This window comes from Aspergillus versicolor, assembly GCF_001890125.1.
Source record: "Aspergillus versicolor CBS 583.65 unplaced genomic scaffold ASPVEscaffold_6, whole genome shotgun sequence".
NCBI lineage: Eukaryota > Fungi > Ascomycota > Eurotiomycetes > Eurotiales > Aspergillaceae > Aspergillus > Aspergillus versicolor.
The window spans coordinates 918,336-935,033 of record NW_024467529.1 but is presented as its reverse complement, the minus strand read 5'-3'; the positions used below and the strand labels follow the sequence as shown (position 1 = coordinate 935,033).

At 51.7% G+C, this 16,698-nt stretch overlaps 6 protein-coding genes across 6 annotated transcripts; 2 read left to right on the top strand and 4 right to left on the bottom strand.

The window, feature by feature from the left end:
• Nucleotides 1-362: 362 nt before the first annotated feature.
• On the bottom strand, nt 363-5,036 carry ASPVEDRAFT_133501 (uncharacterized protein; the record flags this gene model as incomplete). Its single annotated transcript, XM_040807037.1, has 6 exons — nt 363-975; nt 1,025-1,108; nt 1,177-2,446; nt 2,516-3,652; nt 3,714-4,749; nt 4,818-5,036. 6 exons carry the CDS (start codon nt 5,034-5,036, stop codon nt 363-365), a joined length of 4,359 nt encoding a protein of 1,452 aa, XP_040669117.1.
• Nucleotides 5,037-6,017: 981 nt separating this feature from the next.
• Nucleotides 6,018-7,701, top strand: ASPVEDRAFT_29877 (uncharacterized protein; the record flags this gene model as incomplete). The annotated part of the gene is made up of 5 exons (XM_040810285.1): nt 6,018-6,318; nt 6,376-6,489; nt 6,558-6,690; nt 6,747-7,176; nt 7,231-7,701. 5 exons carry the CDS (start codon nt 6,018-6,020, stop codon nt 7,699-7,701), a joined length of 1,449 nt encoding a protein of 482 aa, XP_040669116.1.
• A 534-nt stretch (nt 7,702-8,235) lies between these two features.
• Nucleotides 8,236-9,906, bottom strand: ASPVEDRAFT_170733 (uncharacterized protein). The gene is made up of 5 exons (XM_040808697.1): nt 9,800-9,906; nt 9,654-9,737; nt 9,418-9,601; nt 8,965-9,357; nt 8,236-8,916 (listed from the first exon to the last, which is right to left on the bottom strand). Exons 1-5 carry the CDS (start codon nt 9,862-9,864, stop codon nt 8,320-8,322), a joined length of 1,323 nt encoding a protein of 440 aa, XP_040669115.1. The 5' UTR covers nt 9,865-9,906; the 3' UTR covers nt 8,236-8,319.
• Nucleotides 9,907-10,441: 535 nt separating this feature from the next.
• ASPVEDRAFT_194915 (isocitrate lyase/PEP mutase family protein) lies at nt 10,442-11,418 on the top strand (the record flags this gene model as incomplete). Its single annotated transcript, XM_040809171.1, has 2 exons — nt 10,442-10,597; nt 10,654-11,418. 2 exons carry the CDS (start codon nt 10,442-10,444, stop codon nt 11,416-11,418), a joined length of 921 nt encoding a protein of 306 aa, XP_040669114.1.
• A 99-nt stretch (nt 11,419-11,517) lies between these two features.
• Nucleotides 11,518-14,020, bottom strand: ASPVEDRAFT_29874 (Zn(II)2Cys6 transcription factor; the record flags this gene model as incomplete). Its single annotated transcript, XM_040810284.1, has 6 exons — nt 11,518-12,164; nt 12,218-12,474; nt 12,528-12,965; nt 13,013-13,363; nt 13,440-13,555; nt 13,610-14,020. The coding sequence occupies 6 exons, from the start codon at nt 14,018-14,020 to the stop codon at nt 11,518-11,520; spliced, it is 2,220 nt and encodes a 739-aa protein (XP_040669113.1).
• Nucleotides 14,021-14,498: 478 nt separating this feature from the next.
• ASPVEDRAFT_151879 (uncharacterized protein) lies at nt 14,499-15,947 on the bottom strand. Its single transcript, XM_040808276.1, has 2 exons — nt 15,400-15,947; nt 14,499-15,332 (listed from the first exon to the last, which is right to left on the bottom strand). The coding sequence occupies exons 1-2, from the start codon at nt 15,681-15,683 to the stop codon at nt 14,768-14,770; spliced, it is 849 nt and encodes a 282-aa protein (XP_040669112.1). The 5' UTR covers nt 15,684-15,947; the 3' UTR covers nt 14,499-14,767.
• Nucleotides 15,948-16,698: the final 751 nt, after the last annotated feature.

Sequence of the window (16,698 nt, the reverse complement as noted above, 5' to 3'; positions counted from 1 at the left end):
GATATATATTACTATATATACTAGAAATAGTAATTCTATTCAATTTTTAAGATTATAACTGGCGTTATTATACTATAATATTCAAAATATATAAAATACAAAAAGTACAGCTGTATTTTATATTACTTAGAGAAATATAGAACTTTAAGAAATTATATTTATATGTTTTATTTCTTACTATATTTATAATCTAGACTTGGTTAGTGAGATATTTTACATTAAAAAGTAGTGATTTATATGGAATACTGGGGTGCGCGACTCGGGTGGGATTTACGTTAATTGCCTGCCTTTCTGTACCGAGTTTCGGAGATGTGCTGAGTTGTTGGATCTGATCGCTTCAAGTCATCCCCCTCTTTGGTTGTTCAAGAGTGCCCATTCACCGTCGTGCCTTGCTGACTTTCCAATAATGACCGGAAAGCCGATTCCTGCGCCATTAACTGCTCCGGCTCACCCCATTCGATCACCTCTCCTTGACTCAGCACTAAGATCCTATCGAACTGCCGCACTATTTGCAAGTGGTGCACGATCATAAGCACTGTGGTTTCCGCAAAAGTGCGGCGCAGTACCTGCATTACGTGTTCTTCACGGGCACTGTCAATGCTGGAGGTCACTTCGTCAAGGATGAGAATACGCGGCCTGGCCAGGAGTGCACGAGTTAGACAGAACAGCTGCTGCTCACCGCGCGATAAAGCAACACTGTCCATTTCGGCATCGAGGCCGCCTCGTGCAAGAATGACATCCCAGATCCCCACTTCCCTCAAGGCCCCGACAATCCGTCCTTCGGAGTGTCGTGAAAACGGGTCCGCATTGAAGCGGACCGTGCCGCGGAGAATGAGTGGCTCCTGCGGAATAGCCGTAATGCTTTGTCGCACTAGGAGCCGCGGAATGCTCGAGAGGGGAAGACCGTCCAGAAAGATCTCGCCCTTGGTGATCTCCGTTAGGCGAAGTATGGCGAGGATAAACGATGTCTTCCCGCTAGAATGGAAGTTAGCTCTGTAAAAGCATGTCGGCAATGGAATCAGACCTTCCAGTACGGCCGCAAATACCCAGTTTCTCGCCTGGTTGTATCTTGACTGATATGTCCCGCAAAGCTTCCTTCGAGCCCGGTCTAGAAGAAGAAGAGGATACGAGGTTAGGTGTCGGGAGTGCGAGATAAATCAGTCTCAATCGACTTACCGATAATGGCTACTAAGGCTTGAGATGATGAGTTCGCCGTTCGAAGGCCAATTAGCGGGTGGTTGCCTGTGTTCTTGGACAAGATGCTCTGATGGTGTATCTGTTTCAAAAGTCCTCATACGAGAGACAGCACCCAAAGACGTTTCGAGTTCCGTCCAAACCCGTATCAGCAACGACAATGTGCCGCTGAACGATAAGATGTTGGTCAAGGAGACACCGAGACCCCCGGCCGACGAAGCGTGTACCTGCGTGGCTAACGCCATGATGACCGTCGCCACCACGGTTACAATAGCGTCTAACACAAACCCCAGCCATCTCTGGATACTGAACATCAAGTAAAATGGATGTTGGGAGTTATCGAGAAGGCGATGGTTTTTCATCTCGGCAGATGCTTGCCAGCCGAAGGCTCGGATCGTCGTAAGTCCTTGAAGGGTTTCCAAGAAATGCGAGTAGAGTGGGGATTTCAATTCGAGGTCGAGAAACCTCATCTGCCTAGAAGTCCGTAGGTAAAACTTTTGCAAAATAAATAGGATGCCTATCAAGGGTGGGTACATCAATGCGGCCCATTTAGACACTAGAGCAATGAGAATAGCTTCCATTATGCATAAGAATACTCCAAAACTGAAGTCAACGAGTGCGATAGGGAGTTGCATGTCGATGAGCGACATATCCTGAATAAATCGATTGAGGGTCTGGCCTGAATCCGTCGAGACGAAAAACCAGTATGGAGCGGCCATTACCTTTTGAAGCAGAATAGCGTGGAGTTTGTTGGATGACCGAGGTATTCCCGCCATGGCTAGCACATATATGCCCACTATGAGGACGACGAGAGAGATTACGCAGAACATACCATAGACAATCATGTACATGCTTGTTTGCTGCCCTGGGTGTTGGGTCTCAGCATCGGACCACCAATTGAGCCTGACCGTTGGGAACTTGGCGCTGAAAGCGAAGAGAGCACAACTGACTGCGATAACTGTTGTGACCTCCCAGCCCAGCATTCGGAAATAGTACGAATACAGGCGTATATCACCGGTCTTACGCAGAGGCTCCTCCCCTTCTCGTTCCTCTTCCATTTGCTCTCCGGTTTCCGGCCCCAGCGGGTGAGGATCGCCTCGGTGATTAGCATCATCATCATCATCTATCATTTCATAGCCGCTCTCTTCGTCGTCCGCGCTGACCAAGTTGACAGAGGATGGCGTGCCCTGCTTCAGGATAGTTCCTCCAGGTTCCATAATGATCACATGGTCTGCCTGCTTGACGTGCTGGACTAAAAGAAAGTCAGTACCTTGTTTCATATACGGTCAGCTTCTCTAACAAATGAGCGAGTATGTGATACCTGAATGTGTGGTGAAAATAACAGCCGTGCAGGTCTTGCGGCAAATACCATGTCGCCCAAACACGTTGTTAAGTACGGTTTGCTCTGTGGTCGCGTCAAGCCCGCTCAGCACATCGTCCAGCAAAAGTAACTCTGTCCGCGCGTAGAGTGCTCTGGCGAGGCTGATTCTCTGTTTCTGTCCTCCACTTAGGCTAGTACCCTTACTCCCAATGATCGATTCGTCCCCTTTGGGTAAATTTTGGAGGTCTTGGAACAACGCACAAGCCCCGAGGACGGCCAAATACCAATCCTTGTCATAGTTGGAGTCTCCCAGGATGATCGAGCGGATGTCGAGGTTTGGGAGCCACGGCTCTTGTGCACAATACCCTATTTTAAGCGACGAGCGCGAGTAGACGAATCCCTTAGTAGTATACAGCTCATCCAATAAAGCCAGGAGCAAGGCAGTCTTCCCGCTTCCGGTAGGCCCGACCACCACTGTTCGTACACCAACCGCTAAATCTAGTGAAATGTCGTGCAGCACCGGGGGTCCGTGGGGGGTGAAGGCAAACGCAGTACCCTGGAGACACAAAAGATTCTCCGTTTGCAAGTACTGCCGCGCGAGCGGATTCATAGTCTGGAGCTCTACTCCATTCAAGGTCTCAGTCTTAGAAGGTGGGATGGAGACGTATTCCTCTCGTTGGGCGGTCTTCAGAAGGTATTCCTGGATTCGCTGAAAGCAACCAGTCGCGGCGGCAAAGTGGATGAGAGCATTAGCAAATTGTTGGATTGGGGCTGCCAGCAGGGCGACGAGCGAGATTGAAGTGAATGCCATGGATGGATTAAGTTCCACCCCCGTTGTCGCTCGAGTGACCAAGACATAAATGATCAAGGTCAAGATGGGGATAGTGGCGCCCGAGAAGTTTGAAAGCACCGCGAAGAATGCGATGATTTGCCGGAACTTCGAGGAAACTGCGAGTTCCAGAACTCGCAGCTGCTGCAGCTCCGCATTGAACACGTCCGACAAGCCGGACATTTTGATTCCCTTCATGTTATCGAGCACTGAGGAGGTGGCAGTGACGCGGCGCTGCACAGCTTCAATCCAGTCCCTTTGGTACTTGACGGAGAGGTTTCCAAAAGCGAACATGCTCACCACGAATACTGTAGTACACTGGGTTAGCTTAACCTTCTCCTTTGTCGGTGTTCAAGATCCAGCACTTACAGATAACCATAATCACTGGCCCGAGACAAGACAGTCCTATCCGAGTGTAGAGCATGTAAATGGCAACGGCGATCTCGATAGGGCCAGCCCAGAGAGCATCAGCCCACTCAAACCCGGCTACGATTCGATCAATATCCGTACTCATCAGAGTAACGGCGGCTGCTTCATTCGCGGCTTGCATATCAAGCTGAAGCGTCGTATCGTATATCAAGCTGATGAGCCCACCGCGCATCATGGTAATGTAGCGATATGTTTTATGTTTATACTGCGCCGTACATACGGCAACCCCGGCATAGACCAAGCCCGTCGCGCCGATCAGAGCGCGACCGATGTCGGTTTCTCTAGGACCGTCAGGCGCACTCAGCAGCGAAACGGCGCGGTCGATGAGAAGCGGTTGGCAAAATTTGAAGGCGATAAGGGCGATTCGAGGGATAGCAACTGCCACCATCGGCTTCCAGAAGCTGATGAAAGTTGCGAGTAACAACGCATAGGACTTTTGCTGTGCGGAGTCCTCCCAGGCAGCTTTCAGCCTCGACTGCAGGCAAGCTGACTCTAGGCCTGGATCCAGCGGGTACAGATCGGACAGGTGCAGTACAGTGGCGGAGCCCTGGCGCAAGAGCTCATTCAACCACCAAAAGACACTCCGATTAATAGTTCCCCCCAAAGTTTCCGGGGACCAGTCTCGATAGGGAGACTGCAGTATGGAGCGCTTTCCAACCATCTCTACGCCAAGCATACCCGCTTTCATCACTGTGCCGATACTGAATACAATGGCAATCGCTATGTCTGTCCGTCGAAGCCAGAGCGTCCGCGTTTGACAGACATCGAAGAGAATGGAGAAAAGTAGGTAGGTGGTAAGGATGGCCGACGGGTGAACGGACCGATTATATTCCACATACGAGAGCCCGGCAAGCACTATGCTACTGGCGAAGGAGAGCGCAGATGCTGCAATGGACAGCTGCGTGGGATTGTACCCTGGTATCGCCCACAGGATAGTGAGTATCAACTGTGTGATCGCAAAGCCTACTATAGCCGCCTAATTCGAGACCTGCGAGTCAGCAACGCCCTCCAGTCTAGTCTCCCAGAGGTAGCAGTCGAGCTCACCTGCTTCGCTGTTATCCATGGCACTGACGCCGCAGGGATTGTCTTGCTGGGTTGGCGATAGAGCACCCGAAGGCGATACGCGGATGCTGCGAGCACGAGCGCCGAGGGCGCCATCGAGAGAATGGCCTGCTCGAAGAGCAGAGTAAAGTCGAACTCATCGCGGCAGTATGATACCACCGGTCCGAACACGTTGTCAACCTCTGGCTGGCAGCCATCCATTTCTCTAAAGGTCTTGGGATGCTGCTCGCCGTCAGGCAAGTGTGGCTGGTAGTTGACTGGGAGTTGCAACCCACACTCAGCACAAGAGCCGACGCACTGACTCGTCGAGGGATAATGAGAACCAAAGGGAGCAAGACAAATGAAGGCAACGAAGATAAAAGGAAAGATAGTGAGCCGGAGTGAGCTGGAAACGTGAGTGGGGGAGTTGGATTGTGTTTGGGCGACGTATGGTAACTCGGTAATTACATTTCCGGTATTCGCACCAACAAAACGCAACTGAATGTCGCCGCCTAAAGAGAACAACGCTCTGTCGTCGCACCGCGTCTCCTTGGATGCATCTCAACATATGCATAAGCATACGCATCGGATAAGCATCTTATCAGCATAAGCATCAGCACCTGGGTCTGCGAGGCTGAACAGCCATGGCAAGGGACACTGGCAGGCTGTGGCTATCCTTATGAGATCAGGAACAGCAAGCGGACTCGTCCCAAGGTGCAGGGCATCCCAGTGAGGTGATGTTTATCCGGATTCTGAAACATCAGTCCACCTGCGGCCGTGACAGTCGTAGTAAGATATCGTCTGGGGCAGCGTGTCTCCAAATCTTCCGAGCTTGTTCCTGAATCTAATCCCAACTCGAACTCCTTTTGCTTTCGTGAACCATGGATGCTGCCACGAATCTGAACCACGCTGTGGCCGAGCTGCCCATCATTGACCCTAGCAAGCTTGCGAGGGGGGGATGACGCTGAGATAGAGAGAGTGTTAGATGCGGGCAAGACACATGGGTTCTTCTACTTGGATTTGACCACCGCAGAAACCCCGCGTCTAGTGGACACTTGGGATGCGGTGCTTAAGTGGTTGCTTGTGTCGGCATTACATAAGACAGCCAAGCTGTTACAAAAGGCTCGATGTGCTTCCTCTGGCTCTTGTTGTCAACTCCAGTGAACGCGAGAAATTCTTCTCATAAAACACATTCTGCTGCAGATGTCCGAAACAACGCCTCTGCTCCAGGATGCTGGACGGAACCCTGATTCCACTGGGCCGACGAGGCTAACCCACCGTCGATCAGCAGTGATTGTCCTGATCGCCATCATAGTCTTCATCATTGACCTGGGCACGTCAATGCTGTCTGCATCTCAGGTCGCGGTATATGAAAAAATTATTTGCCAACGCTATCTGAGTGGGATCTCTCCTGTCGCGTCGCCTGAGACTTGCAAAGCTGGCCCGATTCAAAGTGAGCTCGCAGCGGTCAATGGATGGAAAAACACTTTAGACATGATCCCAGGTAAGCTGTGAAGTACCGCTCGTTTATGCTGTGGATTGGTCGACTCATATTCCACAGGCATTGTGACAGGTACGTCATACGGCTTCATGGCCGATAAAAAAGGTCGTTGGCCTGTCCTGGTCTTGTCAATGGGCGGGATGCTTCTTGCCCAGACCAGCCACCTGGCGATATGTAAGTTTGCACTGCATGTTCATGTTGTTGGGCCCTTTAGTCGCTTGATAATAACACTGCACACACAGGTTGGCTGCAGCCAGCAGTGCCTCTGCATGCGGTTTGGCTCCCTTCGCTCTTTCAATTGATCGGAGGAGGCGGCGCAACCGCCACAACAGTGCTGTCGGTCGTCGTCGCGGACTTGTATTCGGACGAGGAGAGGTCTGTATGCCGCAAGCTAGTCCCCTTTTCATGGCAAGTAGCTTAACTAGAGCTAGGCCGGCCATTCTCTCGAGAATATTCGGCATCATCTTCGCCGCCCAGCTGTTCGGGATGGCCATAACTGGGTTGGTCATATCTATCAACCCATGGATACCATTTGCTATGAGCGTGGTTATGTTGATGATTGGATGCGTTTTCACATGCTTCCTTCCTGAAACTCACCCAAGGACAACGGCAGCGAAGATAATCCGCGCCTGTTCACCATCAGAATCTGCCATTGGATCTGAGGACCAAGCTCGCGCTGATTCGGCGAATTCTACTTTACTTGATACGATGCGCCAGGCAATGAATACCGTGTATGCAGTTATGACCAACGGAAGCGCGCGGGGGATCATTGTTTGCCTGCTTGCGGAGGGCATGGGCACTCAAAGCACCTCACTCATCCTACAATATGCATCAACGCGGTTTGGATGGACCTACGCAGAGGTAAAAAATACCATTCTTACAGTAGTTTGTCCAAATCAGGAGCTAATCCTTTAGGGGACCAACCTCCTTGTCGTCAAATTGGGCATCAGCACCGGCATACTGCTAATTGTTTTCCCCTGGCTTTCTCGCGTCTTAGCTACCAAGCTTTCCTCGGACCAAAAGTGGCTCCAAAAAGCCCTGGTACAAGTTAGTTTGGCCTTTTTAATGATGGGCTACTTCGTGGTATTCTTGACAGGACACAGTGTCGGCCTTATAGGGGGAATTGTGACCACCGCGCTAGGGGCAGGCTCGGAATTGGCGGCGCGCAACCTCCTGATGGCGGTTGTGGAGCCAGAGATTCTCGGGCTGGCCTGCTCGGTCATCCCGCTGGTTCAATCGATTGCGTCTCTTTCATCTTTGCCGATGCTTGTTGCTAGTTTCCGATGGGGCATCCGCCAGGGCAACGGCTGGATGGGCACGCCGTTCTTGATTGCTACAGTCCTGTGTGCACTGGCGAATGTGGCCTTGGCGGTGGTTCGGGTGTAACGGAGCGCCGTCATGCCACCGCTACATTTTTAATTAATTACGTGGGGGCCGAATTGCTACGGGCGAGACCGGCCAGCTCACATTAGGTGCCCTCACCATCGACAACCCCATTTCCTGAGAACCTGGCTGTCCAGAATACGCTTCCCTGCGCGTACTTGTTCCAATTCGCCACGTATAACCTTCATGTGGATATCATAATCTAAGCCGCTCTTATATATAGAATGGGTGAAGCGCAGTGCAGGAGGCGGCACTGCTCCTCTAATAAGTCCTGATACTGGCACGCCAGCCCAGGAAAGCAAAGGCATATATAAGTCTGAGCTTGGTAATAGTACTATCAGACCAGAGCTATAAGATAATTCTAATATAGTACCTCACGAGTTGCCTGCAACTCTGATTCAGTATTCATAGGCCGGTCAGGCTAATTATATATTATTATTCATAGTATTAACAAAAGGGAATGGCTCTGGGTTTCTCTAGTATGATCCTTTATTTATGAGACACCACCAGCGACCATGGATATGTCTCAGAACCACACCCCAGCTCATAGATTCTCCGTCTTGCCGCCTTCAGTAAGATTCGCAAATATAGATATTGAAATTGATTGCATGTTCGAGACCCTCAAACAGTATATAAAGTAACGCTCCTCCCAGCCTCCTCCGCCTCAGCCCTCATCTTCGCATTCTCCCTCTTGAGCACCATCTTCATCGCCAACGCACAACAAACACTTAACCCAGAAAACGCCATCATGAGGATCATTGCCAGAATATACCGGGGCTCATCTTGCTCCCGAAAGAAATATGGACTCCAGATATTCCCGAATTGCGCGAGCAGATTGATAATCGCCGTCGCAGCGGCGCGCTTCTCGGGGGTTTGGTTCAGCACGGACGCCGCCCAGGAGTAGACCATCGAGTTTGCGGCGAATGCGCCGGACGCATAGAGGAAGGATGCGAAGTAGCGTGCGGGAACGCTGAGGGTTGCTGCGGAGATTATGAAGCCGACAATGGCGACGAGCATGGGGACTGAGATATGGAAGCCGCGCTCGTTGTGGCGGTCCGAGGAGAATGCTACCAGGAAGGAAATAACGGCTCCGAAGAGATAGGGCGGTGCGGTTAGGACAAGGGTCACGGTATTCGAACCCAAGTTGAGGCCTTGCACGATGCTAGGGAAGAAGTTGTTGAAGCCGTACGCTGTGTGGTTGCTGCAGAGCATGAGGAACTTGAGATGGTCAGTACCGCTCCTTCGTGTCAAAGCTTGGGGACGTACAAAAATCCAAGTCCTGATATCCTTTATAGCCAGTGACACGCCATACCACACCGATCTATCGGCCTCAGAAACAGACACCCTGTCTGCGGCAATGCGCGCCGCTGCAACCTCACGCTCCCTGGGGGTTAGAAGCCACCGTCCGCTTCCTGATGTCGAGTCAATATAATCTGGCAGCAGACCGATTGCGATCATCGCCGCAAAGAAGCTTCCTGCGCCTTCGATTATAAACATCCATTGCCATCCAGCAAGACCGTGTACACCGTCGAGGCCTGCAAATATTCCCGCTGCAATCAAGCCAGAGAATGCGGTAGCAAGAATAAGGCCAGAGTACAGGACAGCGGTACGTAGAGCGAGCTCCTTTCTGGTGTACCAGCAGGAGAGGAGATAAAAGGCCTGCCATAGAGCGTCAGGTTAGGAACTTTCCTTTTCAGTGGATGGGAGTGGGACCCCTACACCAGGAAAAAAGGGAGCTTCAACAATTCCAAGGAAGAATCGAACAGCGACTAAACCAGGCAAGTTGTTTACCCCGGCCGTGGCGGCTGATACGCAAGACCACAGCATCACGCAGCACGGCAGATAAATACTGGGCCGCACGCGGGTGAGGATCATGTTCGAGGGTAACTGGGCAAGCATGTATCTACTCGCGTGAGTCGGTATTCAGCTGCAATGGGATCGCAAAGTGTACTTACCCAATGTTGAGAACTGAAACCGCCACATTGAAATCCGTGCCCACGAGACCAAGATCTCTCTCGAAATTATTCAGCCGTGCCTGGCTAATGATAACACCGTTAGAAACAGGCCATACAAACAGGAGAAGTGGGCTCAGCCAGCCTACGCGATGTTATTCCGGTCGAGATAGTTGAACATGTAGAGCACCCAAATAACAGGCATGAGAGTCATATCCAGTTTGCGGACAAGGCTTTTCTCGGTTTTCTTCCACTCGGGCGACACATCTTCCGTATGTTCAACCTTTTCAGCGTCGAACTGCTGTTTGGCGTCTGCCAGACACTGTTTAGGCATTCTGGATGTATAAGGAGATGTGCGAGAAACTGCTGCACTTAGGTCCGTACCACGAATTGAGAGTAGAAAAACGAGGTTCACTTCTCACCGATTCCGGGCCAAATATATAAACATTAGACAGCTGATCACCTCCACACCAGCAGATACCCTGATGCGGGGTCCCCGCATTGGGATCCCTTTACTCGGTCTCATGGCTACCGGCACGTATTTCAGTTTTGTCGACACCTTGATAGGCTCTTCTATGTCCGATCGGATGGACCGGGAGCCATCCAGCCATCGGAGACGCAGCGGAGGACATCCGATCGGACAGGAAGCCATGTCATTCGGAGAGACCATGGCCGTGCCTGCAGAGAGTTAGCCGTGTACATATATAGAAGCGAAGATATTCTTTCCCATCACGTACTTCGAACAGCTTTACAGTAAACAGCTCATCCCCCGATCCAACTATCGATTCGATATGAGCACCAACGGAACGACAAAACATGCGCCAATTCCTGCCACAACACGGCTCAGGCATCTTCTCGAGGAGAAGGATATTCTTGTAGTCCCAGGCGTCTACGACGGCTTCAGCGCCAGAATAGCCCTGGAGGTCGGCTTCGACTGTCTCTACATGGTACGTACCGTACCACCCCCAAAAGTTCACCAGGAAAAAGTACTAATAGTAGAAAGACTGGGGCAGGCACCTGCGCCTCCAAACTGGGCCAGCCAGACCTCGGCTTCGCCTCCCTGAATGACATGCGCGAGCATGGCGAAATGATCGCGAACCTGGACACGGCAGTGCCTCTCATTGCGGACGCGGACACGGGCTACGGCGGACCTAATATGGTTGCCCGTACGGTGGCACAGTATAGTCGATCCGGCATTGCGGGTCTACACATTGAAGACCAGATCCAGACCAAGCGGTGCGGCCATCTAGGCGGGAAGCAGGTGGTTCCGATGGAGGAGTTTGAGTCCCGGATTACGGCGGCGGTTGCGGCAAGGAAACAGCTGGGATCTGATATTGTGATAATCGCGCGGACGGACGCGTTGCAGACGCATGGGTTTGACGAGGCAGTGGCGAGACTGAAAGCTGCTGTGAGAGCGGGTGCCGATGTTGGGTTTTTGGAGGGTGTGACCAGCGAGCGTGAGGCCCAGGAGGTGTGTAGGCTGTTGGCGCCGACGCCGATGCTGCTGAATATGGTCGAGAATGGCGCTACTCCGTCATGGACCCCGGAGCAGGCGAGGGATTTTGGGTTCCGAATCATTATCTTTCCCTTTGCTGCGATTGCGCCTGCTTACGAGGCTATTCGGGGGACTTATCGGCGCATCAAGGAGAGGGGAAGCACCGGGATCAATCCCGACTTTACCCCTAAGAAGCTCTTTAGTATCGTTGGCTTGGAGGAGGCGGCTGCACTTGACGCCACTGCAGGAGGGAGCCTGTATAGCAAGGTATAGGAGCTGCCGGAGCTGGAAGATTTTTCTTACGTTACGGGCATTCTTCATATGTTCTCGTATGTAGACGACGTTGATCATTAGAAAATGTTATCAGTTTTTCTACAGAGGTATATCGAGATCGATATCAGGCCACTCAAAAGTGAAAGCGTCGGCGAGTCCGAGTTGTTCAAAGTCTATATTGACTTGATCACCGCCGACAGGAACTGCTAGCTCTGCAGCCGTGCTTGCCTCGGTGCTTTGACCAAGTCGGAAATGTTCTCGCCACTCCCACAGTGAGTCGTAGACAATACTCATGCTTAGGCGATTGAGTACGCGAGGACGGAGACTATGGGGAGGGTCTCCAGGAACTCCACGAATGCCCCGCTGCGAGTAAAGAAACGCAATCACGTCGCTCAGTCTTGCGGGAAGGTCATTATTGGCTACGGATATTTTCCGTAGTGCCAGAATGGCTGAGTTTAGCAAAGCTTTTCCAGAGTCGATATCCACTGCGGCGTTGAAGTGTCCGTTTTTCACAATTCTGAGTATAACGCAAGAAGCACTGACAAACATTTGGTAACAGAAGAATGGCCAGTGGTGAAATGAAACCTCACCTCCTCGGTCCATTGCAAGACTCTGTGCTACGAAGTCATAGGCTGACTGGTACAGATTCGCGATGCGATCTGTGTATCCGTCCACCCTCGAATCGTCCAGTAGATAAAAGGAGTGAAGGTGAATGCGAGCCGCCGACAGGTATATCTGAGTTCTAGCTGTGGTTTTGTCAGCATAGAATCTAAAGAAGACGGAGACAAAGGGCCAATACATGATGGAGCGACGGCAATTATTTCTTGTTCAAGATCTAGGTAGGCCAAGTTGAGCAGGCGATAAGCTGCCAACCGACCGTGGTCTAGTGAGTGTGCACGCGATACCATAGCATTTGGTGCAAGGGCCAAGGACACTCGCTGTCGATACTGCTCAATCCGGAGATGGGACCATAACGCAGGGTCCCAGGGAACAGTCTTTGGTAAACTCTGGTCATGTAGTTGGACCGTCGCCGGAAGCCCACATCCAACGCTGACACTGGAATTCGGTCAGCCTTTGTCTGCGCGAGGACTATTGCTGCTGATGCCCACCTATGTGCAACGATATTACAAGCCTGCCATGTCGCTACCCACTCTCTACGCTGATCAGCGCTCAGATTCAGACGCCCCTTGGTGAAATCCTCAGCACTGGAGGCGCAATGCAGTCCCATTTGGAACGCAAGATGGAGCATCGTCCCAGCAAGGGTGTATGTAGGATCCGCCATACTGCTACTCGTGGGAAACGGCCAGGCACAAATGATAACCAGACTCTGAATTACATGGAGGGAGTACGGGATTGACCGGATGGTGGCCCACAACAGCTCCATCACGTCTTCAGCCAGTCTAGGAAGAAGGCAAGGCAGGCTCTGTGTGCGGTGCGCGGCGGCAGCGATGACGGACCAGAACAATAGCTCCGAGGATTCGTAGTAGGCATGCGGAGACTTCTCTTGCTTCAGAAACGGGAGGAATGGGTGATAGGAGCTGAAATAGCTGCGCGAATGTCAGCAATGCAAGCCTGATAGGAGGTGAATACCCACAGGTGGAAGAGCTCCTCGATGTCCGCTACGGACAGTTCAATGCCTGCCAATTTCCTAGGCTGTGGAGCCACCACCAACGGTGTCGAACAAGTGTGATCGTGATCGATAACCGGCCGAGTAGTCACGCTGGGAACTCCCACCCCTTCAATGCTGCTATGTGACACGGCCGTTCGTGCAGCTGATTGAGCGATTGGCTGTTGCCTCGGAGTGTCAAAGGTCTCAGCCAGGAGTTGCGCAGATGTCTCCGAACCGCGAGGGCTGGGCTCTGTGGACAGAGCCCTAGCACTCGATTCATACTGCGCAACACGTCGCCTGAGTTCCTCTACTTCCAGCTCCAGGCTAGAAGTCGCTCTACCGGAAGTAAAGTCAATAAAATACACTGCACTTCCCCCTGCCTGGGACACAAAGGTGGATTCGCCCTACTTACCCTCGTTTTGAACTTCGTTGGAAGCCAGATTCCAGTTTGCACTCTAGCTTGAGCCTCTGACAGCGAGAACAGACGGCTGTATTCTCATTCTCTCTTTCCTTTAGATCGCACCGCAGCTGGCAGTGCCCGCGTCAGTGGATAGCGCACGGCCTGCGCAGACTCAAACTTACCTTGTGCTGCTTACACTCATTGCATGCCGTCGTCCTCCGGGTACTGGCCAAACTTCTCTGCAATGAGTGGGGCGACCCAGTGCCTGGAGCCATCTCATTTGCACAGGCTGCGGTATCGGATGGCTTCCGACCATCGAGTGCAGCAGAGGGCCGACAATGATGCTGAGGCTGGTATTTCCGAACAACGACTTTGCCTTCGTTTTGCCCCCCACGACTTTTGGAGATGCGCACGTTGAAGGGGCAGCGTGGATCAGTTCGACAGACAAGATAGTACTGCTTGTCGTTGGCCTTTGCAACGCGATAAGGACAGCCTTTGCGGCGGAGCAGGGGACGAAACACTTCACGAGCCTCCTTCATGGACGGCAGCACTGTCCCAATGGTCCAATCTGGGACAGGGGCAACAGAAGTCATTTTGTGGGTAGAATCCGATGCGGAGGAGCAGGGGACACGAGAGAAACGCAGAAGTTCCGAGTCGCAGTGTTCAACTTAGTCAGTGGCTTCCAGACTAAACCGGAAGAGAGTCTAGACTTGTGGCCTTTCCTGGCATTGTTCGCTCCAGTTTGATCGTTGGAAGATACATTTGTCTTCATCCGCGTGGATAGCATATTTCTATGTATCCATATATTCCCCTCTCTAGTTGTAATCAGTACATACGACCACAGGGTGTGGAAAACAGGGCTTCCCGTCCGCTCAGCCGTACTTAAGCCACACGCCGGCTGGTTAGTAGTATGGTGGGTGACCACATGCGAATCCCAGCTGTTGTATGTTTTTATTTTTATTTTTATTATTTTTTGTTATTCCAATCCCGTTGTTATGGTTGGTATATGAAGTATGGTTGCGGGGTAGGCTTGGTTGCGGCTTGGTGGCTCCGTTCGCGAACAATATCCTGGTGAACCTTATAATGAACCTCGCGAGTCGTTGTTGCAGTAGAATGTATCAAGTATATTAGTCTAATGTGTGGAGTATCGAAGATAGCTCTATTCTCGTCGCTGTTGGTATATCAAGGGTTTTAGTTCTATTAGCTAACCGGTCTCCAGCGGCCCATCCGGTTGGTATATAAAGTAACGTCAAAACATTGGTATTATCTGTAGATTCGGTAGTCATCCCAAGCTGGCAGCCGTCAAGAGCGCACTTCTATCCTTAAAAGAATAGAAATGTTCATCTCTTCGACCCGTCCAGTTCCACCGGCATATTTCCCCCTGCAGGCATCTCCACAACTCTCTTTCCCAACCCCTGCGTATAATCTGTCGGCATCTCGCTAGGCGGTTGATATTTCAATCCCGCACCTGCATCGCCCAGAGTCTGCTGGCTCCGCGCTGCCTGACCCTTTCGCCGCCGCATGAAGAAGAAAGCCAGGGCCATTACCGCCAGAATTACACCCACAGCAACCCCGACCCCAACACCAGCCTTGGCTCCTGTCGAGAGTCCTGATCCGCTCGACGAGTCGGTCGCGGTCTCAGAGGACGTAGCAGCTGCGGTAGTGCTGGCGGCGGTATTTGACGCCGGCGTGCTGAAATCAGTCGACTGCCATCGGATATAAACGGCGTAAGCGTTGACATGGTCATCGCTGCTCAACGCAGTGTCGGTGCTAGATGTCGACCCGTCCTCGCCGGTCCAGGTATATACGAATTCAGTGGTGACGTCGGGGCCTGGGCTCCATAGGCAGTCAATGGATTCAGAGACGGTGGATGTTGGGCGGATCAAGTATGTGTGGCCGTCGAGTCTGAAGATTCCGGCGTCAGTAATTTAAACCTCCAGTCGCATGAGTTTGAAGGCGTGAATGGGCTTACGTTGGACAGCAGGTTGCTGCGGTTTCGGTGACAGAGCCGTCCATCACGGTGCCGCTGGCAGCAACTCCGTAGCCCGTGGGACAGACGCCCGGGGAGTAGTAGTCTGTCTTCTGCCAGCCCGAGGGGAGACATTCCGAATGGCTGATCGGGCCCAGGTTCATCCATGTCTTTCCGCTGGTACTACCGAGCCACAAGTTGCTGATGCAGGAGTCTGGAGGCGTGAACGTCGTCGTCAGCGGGAGATGGGCGTCCAGAGTTTCGCTTGCGGCTGTCGTTGTTGCCATGGCGGTAGTCGGCGGGATGAATACCTCAAAGCGCCTGGGAGAATCAGCCTTGAAGGCTCAGGAGGTTGAGAGGCTCTTTTGTTGACAAATTTAATATTGCGGTGGTCCTGGACGGTGCGCATCGGGGTCCTATTGGCTGGCGAGCAAGACTATTCTGCAGCCGGTATTATGCTTGCATGCCTATCTGTAAATTGTGGTTGGCTTTGAGGCCCACACAGTGGATCTTCCAGCGCTTGCTTGTCCGAGGAGAGTATAGTGACTGGGGTTTTGTCAGTGCGCAACGAGGCCCTTTTGATTCCGACCCGATTTCCCGTTGACACTTCTCCAATCAAACATAATTCTTATACCCCTTGCACGAGTTCACAAGGGCACTGCCTGGATTGTGTATTACTCAGACACATCCCTTCAGAAGCTTGCCCTTCGGAATGTTGGTATTTACTGCAACGAATGATATCAACCACGAGTATCACGCAAAACAGAATCAGAATCACACTGAACGAAACCAACTAGATGTGGGAACAATTTTATTATGACCCAAAAGGGCCAGTCTGTACTGCATGATATTGTATGGAAGGCGAGAAGGCCATGAGCTTTTACCTACTTAATTAGACCTCTTCGTCACGACCAGCCATCTGTTACCAAGCAAGAATCGTTACCGAGGGTTTTATTCTATCGGTATTCATGAAGAAACTATTGCGCAAGTCTTTCTCTACTTTCTCAATATCCAGTCCGACAATGTTGCGATCCCGTGACCCAGTTGCCCTAATTACTTCGAACTTACCCACGAGGAATAGAAAGAGCGTTGGATTTAATATACTTCAATACTCCATACTGCGTTATTTATTTCAGCCTTGCAGCTTCAGCCTCGTTCAGTCTGACTGTTGCCTTGCTGCGCCTCACTCCCCTGCATCTCCACGTAATCGCGCCCGCGCCCTGCAGATCAACCTCCAGCCCTCACATTCCTAACATCACCCCCGCAAGATTCAAAGTCGCTGGATCTAGCAATATCACACTC

Coding starts and splice junctions, on each gene's coding strand:
- ASPVEDRAFT_151879 (XM_040808276.1), bottom strand. CDS start 15,683: ATGGCAACAACGACAGCCGCAAGCGAAACTCTGGACGCCCATCTCCCG. Junction 15,333..15,399: donor GCAGCAACCTGCTGTCCAAC/GTAAGCCCATTC, acceptor CGGAATCTTCAG/ACTCGACGGCCACACATACT.
- ASPVEDRAFT_170733 (XM_040808697.1), bottom strand. CDS start 9,864: ATGACTCTCATGCCTGTTATTTGGGTGCTCTACATGTTCAACTATCTC. Junction 9,738..9,799: donor CTCGACCGGAATAACATCGC/GTAGGCTGGCTG, acceptor TGTTATCATTAG/CCAGGCACGGCTGAATAATT. Junction 8,917..8,964: donor ATATCAGGACTTGGATTTTT/GTACGTCCCCAA, acceptor GACCATCTCAAG/TTCCTCATGCTCTGCAGCAA.